This window comes from Artibeus jamaicensis, unplaced genomic scaffold, assembly GCF_021234435.1.
Source record: "Artibeus jamaicensis isolate MK-2021 breed Jamaican fruit bat unplaced genomic scaffold, CSHL_Jam_final contig_760, whole genome shotgun sequence".
NCBI lineage: Eukaryota > Metazoa > Chordata > Mammalia > Chiroptera > Phyllostomidae > Artibeus > Artibeus jamaicensis.
In genome coordinates, this window is record NW_026521955.1 from 24,536 (window position 1) to 37,635 (window position 13,100).

General features: G+C 39.7%; 1 protein-coding gene across 4 annotated transcripts in view; it reads right to left on the reverse strand.

Moving 5' to 3' along the window:
* Positions 1-9,378: 9,378 nt before the first annotated feature.
* LOC119042352 (uncharacterized) overlaps positions 9,379-13,100 on the reverse strand; it is a 32,564-nt gene continuing 28,842 nt past the window's right edge. For all 4 annotated transcript variants that reach the window (XM_053672535.1, XM_037136064.2, XM_037136066.2 and 1 more), the window contains 2 exons: positions 11,174-11,264; positions 9,379-9,637 (listed from right to left, as the gene is read on the reverse strand). In XM_053672535.1, coding sequence (XP_053528510.1) covers positions 9,521-9,637; positions 11,174-11,264 — 208 coding nt within the window. In that variant the 3' untranslated portion in view covers positions 9,379-9,520. The remainder of the gene's footprint in view (positions 9,638-11,173; positions 11,265-13,100) is intronic.

Here is a 13,100-nt window from a genome sequence, read left to right on the forward strand (position 1 = left end):
CTGTAGTTTGCAGAGAGATCATTATAATTCCCCTGTAGTTTCTGGTAGCTCACTGTGAGCTCTTTGAACTTTGCAATAACCAGTGCTTTGAATTCACTGTCTGATAGTTGATCAGCGTCTATTTCATCTAACATTCTTTCTGAAGTTTCTGCTTTTTCTTTCATTTGGGGATTGTTTCTTTGTCTTCCCATTGTTTGAGACTCTTCTTTTTAGTCTCTGCTTCCAAAATTGATCTGTTCTGAAACACTGGTTTTATGGTGTAAACTTCTGTGGTATGTTCCTTGTGAAGTTCAGTGGTACAGACTCCTTGAAGTTTCTTGATGTTCTTCGTCTCCACCTACACTCACGCTGGTCCTCGCACTGGTCTCTGCGTTGGTCGCCTACCACTGCTGAATGTCCCGGCTCTAGTAGGCGCCTCCTCAAGCACCCAGGCCCATTACTAGGGCAGTGGCACAGAGGCCGGGAATGTCCTGGCTCCCGTATCTGGCTCTCTCTGCCACCCAGGGCCGTCACAGGGGCTTGGAGTGTCCCGGTTTCCGTACCTGACTCCCCGGAGTCTAGTCCTGTCTCTATGGCAGTGGCACAGAGGCTTAGAAAGTCCCAACTCCCGTACCTGATTCCCCAGTGTCCAATCCCCTCGCTATGGCAGCAGCACAGGGGCTGTGACCCTCCCAGTTCCCGTAGAGGGATCCTCTGCCACCCCGGGCTGTCTCAGGGGTTTGGAGAGTCCCGGCTTTCGTACCTGACTCCCCTGCGTCCAGTCCCGTCGCTACGGCAGTGGCACAGGATTTGAGAGCTTCCCGGCTCCCGTAGCTGGCTCCTCAGCTGCGTCACAGGGGTTTGGAGAGTCCCGGCTCTTACCTGACTCCCCTCCCGCCCTCCCCCCCACAGTCCCGTCGCTACGGCAGTGGCACAGGATTTGAGAGCTTCCCGGCTCCCGTAGCTGGCTCCTCAGTGCGTCACAGGGGTTTGGAGTGTCTGGGCTTCCCTACCTGACTCCCCGGCGTCCAGTCCCGTCGCTATGGCAGCGGCCCAGGATTTGAGAGCTTCCCGGCTCCCGTAGCTGGCTCCTCAGGGTCCAGGCCTGTCTCTATGGCGGCGTCACAGGGGCCTTTGGTGTCCCAGCTCCTGCAACTGACCCTTCCGTTGCCCAGGCCAGTAGCTATGGCATCGGCACAAGGGTGTCCCCGCTCCGGTTCCTGACTCCTCTGTCTCCCAGGACCGTCACAGGGGCTTGGAGTGTCCGGCTTCCATACCTGAGGCCCCGGCTCCCAGGCCTGTTGCTCTGGCGGCAGCACAGGGGCCGCGTGAGACCCAGCTCCAGTAGCTGACTCTGCCGCCGTCTGGTGTTTCAGCGTCGGTCACAATCTCTGGTCTTTTAATTTCATAAATGCTGGGTAACCGATGGTTTATTGTGCTGTTTCTCCTTAGATCTGCCAGGATTTTCACCCATGAGTACAGGAGCTAGTATCCGCTCCATCTTACTCCGTCGCCATCTTCCCCTGAAATTTTTAATAGAAAGGCAACATAAAAGAGCATGGGCTTTGGAGTTCAGATAGAAAATAGGGTTGAATCCTAGCTCTGCCAATTACTAGCTGTACAACTTTTGGAAAGTTTCTCACCCTCACTAAAACTCAGTTTATTCATTATTAAATGGGATTAATAGCCCCTACCTTCATTGGGATTATTATCATCTGTAGCTAACATTTTGTGTATAAAATATGCGTCAATAAATTGTCTGAAAATTCTCCTTGAGGGCTCAGCATTTAAATATATATCACCTTTCTGGTCTAGGAGTCTGATTTTGATTTAGGTCAATATGAAAGTGTTTTTTAGATCCTGCTTAGGAACTGATTTCACGGCTTTTGAGCTTTCCCTGCCATTACATTCAGTTGACATTTTTCATACATTTTTTCTTCTTAGTCTACAGGACTACATTTTCATTAATCCATATTCCGTTTATTACTAGGAGATTAACTTGGGCATATTTTTCTTTTCCTTATCTCCCTCAAAGAAAGTAAAAATTTGAGAAAACCAACAAGTTTCAGAGAATTTAACAACCAGATGATCACTGTTGTTAGCAAAGAACAACTTGAATTTCAGTGCTCTCGGAAATGAGGATCCTTGAATATTATGCAATTATGAATACTATAATTATCAGCTTTCTTGGGACACTTCTTTTGAAGAAGAGACTAAAATCAATTACAATTTGTATTCTCTTTGTGCTTTTCCACATGTGTCTCAAGGTGTTTATCATTCCATTAACACACATAATACTTCTGTGAAACTCACGATACAAAAACATTATTTATTTTACAAGTGGGTCAACTGCAGCCTGAAGTTGTGATAGCATGGATGGGCCTAGAGGGTATAATGCTAAGTGAAATAAATCAGTCAGAGAAAGACAAGTATCATGTGATCTCACATATATGTGCAATCTAAAGAACAAAAAGAAAATAAACAAACAAAATAGAAAGACTGACAGACACAGAGAACAGACATGGATGCTGGAGGCGCAAGGGCTTGGAAGACTGGGTGAAATAGGTGGGTACTGAAAAATACCAGAGAAAAGGTAAGGAATGCTTTAAAAGTGTTTGTCTGTATACCTGAAATTAATACTAAATAATATTGAAGTAACCCGTAATTGAAAAATTAAAAATAAATAAAATTAGTGAATTGCTTAAGGCACCTGGACAAGTCTAGGGAAGTTAACAGTAGCCAAGTTCCAAGGTCTATTTCATTAATACTGTATCTGGGAAATGAGCTTCTCCTTTTTTTTTTCTTAACAAAGAGGAAGGGAGAGAAACATAACATTGTTGCAAGTATCATGCCTTTACCTCCCATATGCACCCAGGTTGGGGACTGAACCCACAACCTAGGTATGTGCCCTGACTGGGAACCAAGCCTGCAACCCTTTGGTCGCCAGACAATGCTCCAACTACTGAGCCGCCACTGGCCAGAGTGAGTTCTTAAAGGCAGAACTCTTTTACAGTGCTAGCATGTACTCAGGAAAACCCTTACGCGTTCTTTTTCCCAGCTAGATTATTTATTTAACTGACAAATGTTTGGAATTTTATGCCCCACTCAAATCCTTCACTTCGGTGCTAATATCCTTGTTAACTTGTGTATTTCATCCTTGGCAGGTTCCTTTTCAATCTATTGTCTTAGCCTTTGCCTGCCGGCATTCTTTTTTGGCCCTATACTTAGTACTTAACTTTTTTTTTTTTTTTTTAATGCTGACTGTAAGATTCCATTCAGTAGATTTCTCGCTTTTATCTTTTGACCTAATAAGTTTGCTGCCACGACATATTGATTTGCTTATACACCTTCATAAATGTAATTTTTAAACTCTCTTCATGTCTGGATTTACGTAATTCCCATAAAAGTGCCCAGTCCTCATAAATACCTCTTGGCTCCTTTCTTTTTCCTCCATCCCCGGAACTGCCGCCTTGGTTCATTCCTGCTGGGTTCACTGAACCACCACAGGGACTGACATCCCCTTGCCTCTTGTTTCCCGCCTTTAATCATCCTAGATAAGGTCTCCAGATTCTTGTTTCTATAATTTTATTGTGGCCATATCAACATGCCACTTAAAATCTTTTAATGGCTCACCCTGACTCTCAGAATAAAATGCGGTCTTGTTTGCTTAGCATACCATGCCCTTCCTGACCTGGCATGCATGTACTTCACCAGCCTCTTGTAAACCTACCCTGGGCTCTAGTCATATGAAAATAGTCATTATGGTACAGTATAGGAAATATAGTCAATGATATTATAATAACTCTGTATGGTGCCGGATGGGTAGTGGAAATACCAAGGGGAACACTCTTTAAAGTATAGGATTATCTAACTGCTATACTGTACAGATTAATACAAAATAGTATTGAATGTAAACTGCAAACGAAGATATAGGTATAGATATGTAAAAAGAAAGTACTCATTATGCTGAATGCCTCTACACAGGCTGTTCCTTCCACCAAGAACATCTTTCCTCACCTAATACCTACACTAACGTGTCCCTGCTGGTGCCACAGATTTTAAATCGTACCATTCCCCAGTTCCAGGTGGGGGGCTAGACAAGGGCTTGCCTTCAAGTTCAGCTCCAGAAACCTGCTACTATGTACTGAATAAAATGACATTTCTCTTTCATAACAAAAATAAATGAATAAAAATAAATAAACTAATGCACCTTTCAGGTGGAAACCAACTGTTCCATTTTTTGTATCTACAGAGTGACAAAGTCCTAGACATATGGTATGAGCTTAACATACATGTCACACATATTCGTGTGATTAGTTAGTGCAATTAGTAGTTGCACGACTGTAAATTCACCATCAATAGAAAATATTTTACAATGTCTACAGATTATGAAGTTTTTATGATATTCTGGAAGGTTTAACCTGTGGTGTCCCCAAATGGGCCCTCAAGGGCACCTGCATCCATAGAGGAGACTGGAGGCTGGATGAGAGAACGAGGGGACAGAACTCGGAGCAGTTCTGTGAAGTTGAATAATTTTAAAGGAACATTCGCAGAAAAAGTCCTAATGTTCTTAAGCAACTTTATTTTCTGTTTTCTTTCAAATTTGTCATATATTTTATGAGGTAAAGAGCTAAATAATTTGGACATTATATGACTGTAACCATAATGTTCTTTAGTTTGAGCACAAGTAATGCTATATGAAAAAATGTTTTTTGTTTTTGTATTTTTCATTCAGCTGCTGAAATACGGAAATATCTTAACTCTACTACCCTCGTCCCGCACCAAACCTTCTGAGACACACTGCAGGCAAATGGGAGGGCAGAGGGGGACTGAGGGAGCCACCAACTGTGAGTGAGCAACTTCCAACACCAAAAATTCTCCTAAGATAAGAACCTAGCCTTTTTAATGACAGTTACTGTCTCTAGACAAATATATGGACATTAAAGATAAAGTTAAGTAACTCCACATGTATATTATTAATACTGGTGTAGGAATATCTCCTCAATATCCTATAGGTCTAATATTTGCTTCAGGCATTTATTTAAAATATGCTAGTATATACCTATTATGCAGAATACTTTCCAATATTTTAGACTGTTTCTACCTTTTTTCACTCCATCAACTAAAGATCCATAGTTCATTTTAATGTCTAAAATTATAGCAGTGACAATAAACAATTGGCAACCACCTCTCATCTGTATTTTTGACTATATTCCACTAATGACAGCTGAGTACTTATTTCTATTTTACAGAGGAGGAGCTGGATGACTTGAAACTAGGTTTGCAGATTGCTACCCTCACAATCCTGAATGTTGCTGGCATTATTTCTCCCCCTGTCCTGTCCAGGGCATTCTAGAATGGGGGTTCTGGCATTTACCAAGAGCCACAGCAGCATATTTTGCTTCAGAGGTTCAGGCTTCTGAAGAACATTCAAATAAACACTAGGGCAATTGAGATTCAGAGTTTAGGAAATACAGTTTCTTAAGAATAGGTAAAGCACTGGCCTGCTGGCTCAGGTTTTGGACCATCATCCTGTACACCAGAAGGTTGCCAGTTCCGTCCCTGGTTGGGGCACAGAGGGGGGTAACCAACTGATGTCTCTCTCTCTCCAAAATCAATAAACATATACTTGGGCAAAGATTAAAAAAACAGGTGCGGCATAAAGTGAAATTCCTAACTCCTATATGTTTATAATTATGTGCTACATTGCTAATGAACCCATGTTTTCATGGATGATTACTATGTGTATCTTACATAATGCCCTCACTATTTCCTGTAGTTAGTATTATTTGCTGTATGTGAAATTTAGGTGCCTAAATATCACAAAAACCAATAAATACATTTAATTATGTATAAAATAATCACATAACTAACAGCTACAAGCCATTTAGAAATACTTGTAATTTTTCTCTTTTTCTGAAAATCTTTTTCCAAAACCTCAGAAAATCTGTATAACTTTCTGGCAACATCCACCAATTGTTACTGAGAGATGCCAGAAGTAGTTAGTGACTTCCTAACCCTGCTTCAGCTTCTTTTTGGATGACTAGCATGGTAAGAATGTTTGATGGGTTTGCAGGAATTAATAATGTTTGTATGAATAAGAAATTACTAAAATTCCAGGATGTACTGTGATATTCAGTATTTTACGAGACCCTAAATATTAAACTTATTAGGGTCAACAGGAAAGGCAAAGCTCCAAGCATCTCTTTTTATTTTTAGCATTTTGTTTAGCTATTGACCAATAACTGCCTTTTGAAAGTTAGAATTGATTGCTACAGCAAATTATTTTTCATAAGCAGGTAGTTACAAAAAATATATCAGATAAACTCTTTCAACAAATTTGCAAAAGAGCCTACAATACCTAAATGTGGGTTAGTTTAGTTTTAAAAAGCAATTTATATATGCTCTCACCTTTGACAGGAAGCTAAAGAATAAAACAAACAAGCAAACAGAATAAAAACAAAGACACTGAAATAGAGAACAAGTGGGCAGAGACCAGAGGGGAGAGGGAAAGGAACTTAAGGGGAAAAAGGGGGAGGGATTTTGAGGAACAAGTATGAAAGACACAGAGATGAGGACTAAAGGGGGGGGTGGGATGGGAGGGAGGGGGAGACCAGGCGGGGGTGGGGTGGGATGGGAGAAATAGATTAAAAAAAAAAAAATGTACTTGAAAAGTAACTAAATAAAATTTAATATTAAAAAATAAATAAAAAAATAAAAATAAAAAACAAAAACAAAAACTAAGCAAACAATTAAAACAGGAACAGAACCAGGGATATGGAGATCACATAAAGGATTATCAGTGGGGAGAGGGAGGGAAAAAAGGGGGTGGGGAAAGTTACAGGGAATAAGAAGCATAATTGGTAGGCATAATATAGACAGAAGGAGGTTAAGAATAGTATAGGAAACAGAGAAGACAAGAACTTTTATGTACAACCCATGGACATGAACTAAGGGGAGGGGAATGCTGGAGGATGCCGGGTTGCAGGGTAGAGGGGAGATAAAAAGGAGAAAAAAATGGGAAAATTATATTAGCATAATCAATTTAAAAAAAAGCAATTTAAATAGAATACTAAATAGGAAATTACTGGAACCAGTTCAGTGTTCAAGGTTTTTTTTTTTTTTTAAATAGATTTAATTATACCATTACAGTTGTTCTATTTCCCCCCTTCATTCCCCTCCATCCTGCACACCCCCTCCCCCACCATTCCCCCCTTTAGTTTGTGACCACATCTCAAGTTCTTTAGATTCTATATTTCCCATACTATTCTTGCCCTTCCCCCTATTTTCTACCTACCGTCTATGCTACTTATTCTCTGTACCTTCTCCCCCCTTCTCCTCCTCCCACTCCCCTGTTGCTAACCCTCCATGTGATCTTCATTTCTATGGTTGTGCTCCTGATCTAGCTGTCCTCTTAGTTTGCTTTTGTTTTAGGTGTGGTTCTTAATAACTGAGTTTGCTGTCCTTTCACTGTTCATCTTTTTTATCTTCTTTTTCTTAGATAAGTCCCTTTAACACTTCATATAATAAGGGCTTGGTGATGATGAACTTCTTGAATTTGATCTTATCTGATAAACACTTTATCTGTCTTTCCATTCTAAATGAAAGTTTTGCTGGATAGAGCAATCTTGGTTGTAGGTCTTTGGATTTCATGACTTGGAATACTTCTTTCCAGCCCCTTCTTGCCTGTAAGGTCTCTTTTGAGACATGAGCTGACAGTCTGATGGGGACTCCTTTGTAGGTGACTGTCCCCTTAGCTCTTGCTGCTTCTAGGATTCTCTCCTTCATTTTAATCTTGGCTAATGTAATTATGATGTGCCTTGGTATGATGCTTCTTGGGTCCAACTTCTTTGGGACTCTCTGAGCTTCCTGGATTTCCTGGAAGTCTATTTCCTTTGCCAGATTGGGGAAATTCTCCTTTATTATTTGTTTAAATAAGTTTTCCACTGGTGGCTGTTCCTTTCCCCCTTCTGGTAGCCCTATAATTGAGATGTTGGAGCATTTAAAGATGTCCTGGAGGTTCCTAAGTCTCTTCTCATTTTTTTGAATTCTTGTTTCTTCATATTTTCCTGTTTGGTCATTTTTTTCTTCCTTCTGGTCCACTCCCTTGATTTGAGTCCCAGTTTCCTTTCCATCACTATTGCTTTCCTGTACATTTCCGTTCATTTCAATTAGTTTAGCCTTCATATGTTTCTCTAATTTGTGACTAAAATCAACCAGTTCTGTGAGCATCCTGATCACCAGTGTTTTGAACTGTGCATCTGAAAGTTTTGCTATTTCTTCGTTGCTTAGATTTATGGGCTCTGGGGCTTCGAGATCTTGAGCCATTTTTGGTCTGTTCGTGCCCATTAATTATTAGGAGAGGAACCTTAAGTGTTCACCAGGGCGGGGCTGCCCGGGTCACTGGGTTGTGACACTGTATGTGGGGGCAGGGTCAGAGCGGGGAAAGGGTGGCCCCCTCTGCTGCCTCTTGCTGCTGGGGCCTGCTAGGTCCTGTCTCACCACCTACTCCCTCGCTGGTCTATCTGCGCATGAATGTGGGACCACAGTCAACTCGCCGCCCTGCACCCTCTCTGGGTACACCGGTCGCTCACTGGGTCCGCCTGTTGCAACCCCACGCCTGGGATCCGAGTGCCTGAGTCTGTCTGACCGAGTTTTCCTGTGCAACCCCGCTCCGCCAGCTGCTGGCTTCGTCCCTCTTACCGGTCAGGCTGAGGAATTTGTTGTTATCAGACTTCTGAAAAGTTCAATTTTCTGTGTTTTGGCTGTGTTTTCTGTTGCTAAAATTTTGTTGTCTCTCAACTTGATTGTGGGAGAAAGCACGGCGTCTCCACCTATGCATCCATCTTGGCGGACCAGTGTTCAAGTTTTGATGTTCCCTTGTATTCTTTAAAAAAGTTTTGCTCTTTCTGAGAAATACAGTCATTATAGAAAAATATATAGTCATTCAAGAGTTATTATAGAATAATGTAAATTAAAAAATGCAGAAAAGAAAAATTACCAGTAATTGTTCCACCTAGATATAATCTCTATTTATATTTTGGAGGCTATCTTTTTAGCTTTGTTTTTCCCTAGCAACTGTAATTATTTTTTCTTTTAGTCCCTGTGCTAGACTCCTCAGCTAAAGCTGTGTCCAAGAAACCTTAAAGAACAAATCTAATAATTGGGATACAGAGGAACATCCCTTCCCTTCACTCTTCTTTCTTGGTATTTTGAAGCTACTTCTAGTCTTTTTTTCTTTAATGTCATATCTGGACTTGGTAGACAGAGTCAGCGTCTAAAGAAAGACTATTTATATTTGTAGCAGAATAAAAGAAACCAGAGGAAAGTCATGTATTTTCAGATAAATATTTTAATTAAATTATACACAAATCAAAGTTGTATATATACATATGCACCATTTATAAATATGTAAACATGTACAAAGGCTAAAAAAAATACAAAGAAAAAATATGTGTTAAGAGTACTGGAATTATATGCCTTTTTCATGATTTTTTAATATACTCACAAAACATTACACTTAGATAGGACTCTTTTAGTGCTAGAGAATCTTATATAAGTGTATTTGTTCAAGAGCTTCCCTGTCAATGTCCTTTTCTGGGTACACATCATAGTTCAGTGGCACCTCTTCAACCCAGAAAGGTAGCTGTATATTAACCTGAAAAGAAAGATGATAAACAAAGATGAAAATGCAGCGTGATCCTATTTTCTCGAAGAAATCCTGACTATGTAACTGAACACAATAGACTTTTAATACAATGAGCAGGACCAAGTTCTACATGGTGCCACATGAACAATTCTTTGTTGTACTAAACAGTCTGTGGATTCTCGGACTAAATTAATTTACTCTGATTTGGGAATTTTAAAGAATAAAGAAAATATGAAACAGAATAATTGTTTTAATATAAATAGCCTAAAATTATCATTAGGCTTAAACAAAAAAAGACTAAAGCAACAATGGGAATGCAGAGAGATGACAGAAAAACTGCTTGTGTGTACAGAGATGGTGCTACGCGGGTGCGCGCAGGGCTAATCTCCCTCCGTGACCTTTGTGGGGCCCTGCCCTTCACAGTGCACACCTGTGTCTCTGGGACACAGAAATTCTGGGGCCACCAATGGATATACTATATATCTGTCTAAAGAAGTTTCATTAAATAGGAAAGCAATAAAGTTATTCCAGAATTTATGTATAAGGACTCTTTCATAAATATTATTTCCCTATGGTTATCTAGACAGATTTATGTATTTAGTGTGAAAGTAGTTATTTTGGTAAAATAATTGATTTATTTCAAGATATTATATATAGAAATTCTAGGTTGGAGACTACATATTTTAAAAAATATATTCTCAGGAGTATAGAAAAGTACGGCAGGATCACACGCTTACAGAGTGGGGATCTCAGGGGAAAAAATTAAGTGGCGGGGAACTGGGGAGATTAACATCTTTTGTTTATATATTGTGTCTATGAATTATTTCCTGTATTATGGAAAACATGAATTACTTTTGTAATTTAGATGAGTGACACAAATTTTTTAAAAGGTATTATTAATGATTTTTTAGTTTTTTTAAAGGAAAAAGATATATGCTTAAATTTGGTAGTGCTTATATATAAGGAAAGCACTACTGAAGAAAATAATAAGTCTGTATTAAGAAACACAACAGTGCCTTTTACCTGGATCTCAAAGAGGTTTACCAGTACTAACTAACCTTTATATAAGGATCAACTTATGGAGTAGAATCTTATTACTAAATATCAGCTTCATTTTATATGAGGATCTGAGGAAAAGTGGTTTGTGTGAGATTCCAAAGTGACCTAGAAGCCTCCAGGTTACTTATTTGATTATAGAACATTCATTGCATTACTCTGTTCCTTTTCTTCTAAGGGAAGAAGTTATGATGCGGGTGTACAAAGCCTCTTACAAACATTTAATAGCATTTGTTATCCTAAAACTGTAACTCCATAGTTGGAACAATGGAATAGAGAAGCAAAGGAGTATGAATCAAGAAGAATTACAATGTGAGAGCTCTTGAGGCCAGTTAAACCGCAAACCAGTTCTTAACCCAGAGAAGTTCTGGCTGTTGTTCCTATCATCTGTCATTATATTCAGACAACATTTCTAGAATATTGTAACAGCTATCAGAAAAACACAGAAGAAAAGTTTTGACAATAAAAATGTTAGAAAGGCTTTCATACCTGAAGACTTGAGAGAGACTCTTCAAGACTTGGTACTGTCACTAATAATGATCCTTGTTTCCTTACATTATGGCTGATGAACTCCCAGGCTCTACAACACATTAAAAACTACATGTTAGGTTTTACCAGACACCAGAAACTTTAAAAAAAAAAAAAAGCAAATGACAACCCTGGCTGGGTAGCTCTGCTGTTTAGAGTGTTGTTCCAGTACACCAAGGCTGTTGGTCCAAGCCTTGGTCAGGGCACACACAAGAATCAACCAATAACTGCATAAATAAGTGAAACAAAAAAATCAATGTTTCTCTCTCCCTTCTTCTCTCTAAAATCCATAAATTAAAAAAATTTTAAAACGAGGATGACAAAAGAAAATGCTGTACAGGTGGTATCTCAAAATCCAGATGGGCAAAACATGTTTGCCTGAAGAAAACAGGACCACAACATACTAGAAATTGGTAAATTTGTTAGTTCCTGAAGGAGTGGTGACAAAATTATGAAGTTACAGCATTGACAAGATTTAACAGGGTTGTGATTCAGTTTACTACAAGGCAATGTAAACCAAAACTCAGTTTCAAAACCAATTCAGAAGTCAAAGCTGCATCAGCAGTGAGAGGCCCTGACATTCCTCAGTGTGTCAAAAATGGTTCTGCAGAATCGAACTGGGCTGTGGGGTAGAGGCGGAGGAGAGTCATGGAGAAAGGCCATAGACACCAGACAGCAAGCAAAAACTAACAATAAGGGTGTATAATACGTAGATTAGATCTTTTAAAATAACATTAAAAGTGAAGTCATACTTTGACAGTCATAAATATTCAGTGGAAAGCCTGGACAACACGACCCCTGAGAAGTTTAGTGGGATCAGCCAGGTTAAAGCACCACTGAATGCCATGTGCACGTGTACATGTCAGGGCGCAGTGCTGACCGGTTCTGATGGACCTTCAGTGCAGACACAAACCGGATTCCACAGTCTTGACAGCACAGCCCACTACTGGGGAGCAATGATCAAGCAAAGCAGGGATATGCATCCCTTGCAGTGGGGCAGATGGGCAGCTGTGTCATTTCCAATTATTTTAGTTATAGCAATGGTTAAGTTTAACACATTCTAAAGTTCATTGGGCAAAATGATACAAATGTTCCCCCCCACTCAGGCTAAATCTAAAATCATGTATCAGTGTTTGTTAATAAATATCACTGTGTTTGGGCAAGAGCTGTTCTTTTTTTTTTTCCTTTTGATGTGGCTCCTTAAAAATGATATATTTTACAAGTTTATTTAATAAGGATGAAGAAGCTGAGTATACTCTGTATGGCTCTCAAAATAGCACTCGCTGTTTCTAGTAAGCTGTCTTGGTACATACAGGCACCTTTTAAACTCATGACTCTATAATCTGGCTGTTACCCTGAAATGAGATATAACTTATTCTGAAAGCTGAGCCTTTCCTGGGGACAAATGATCTATTATTATATTTCTTTTAAAAAGATTTTATTTATTTTTTAGAGAAAGGGGAAGAAGGGACAAAGAGGAGAGAAACATCAGTACATGAGAGATACATCAAAAGGTTACCTCTCATGCCCCCAGCTGTGGACCTGGCCCATAACCCAGGTCCTGAATGGGAATCCAACTGGCTGCCCTCTGGTTTGCAGGGTAGGGCTCCATCCGCTGAGCCACACTAGACAAGGCTATGATGTATTTCTGTTTTCTCCTATGTACTAACTCCCATAGCAGTACCAGTCCACTTGCTCTTAGATTCTGATTAAGATGACAGATCTGTGGAGGCTATATACTGGCCAACGATTTTGTCTTTTACTACAATATAAAATTAATAAGGGTAAATGATCAGTTTTGTCAAAATAATTCTAGGATCAGAATATTTTACCGTATCTTCTAATCTTTCTCCTGTCAACTAGCATTCGAGATGGAGATAAGATAATT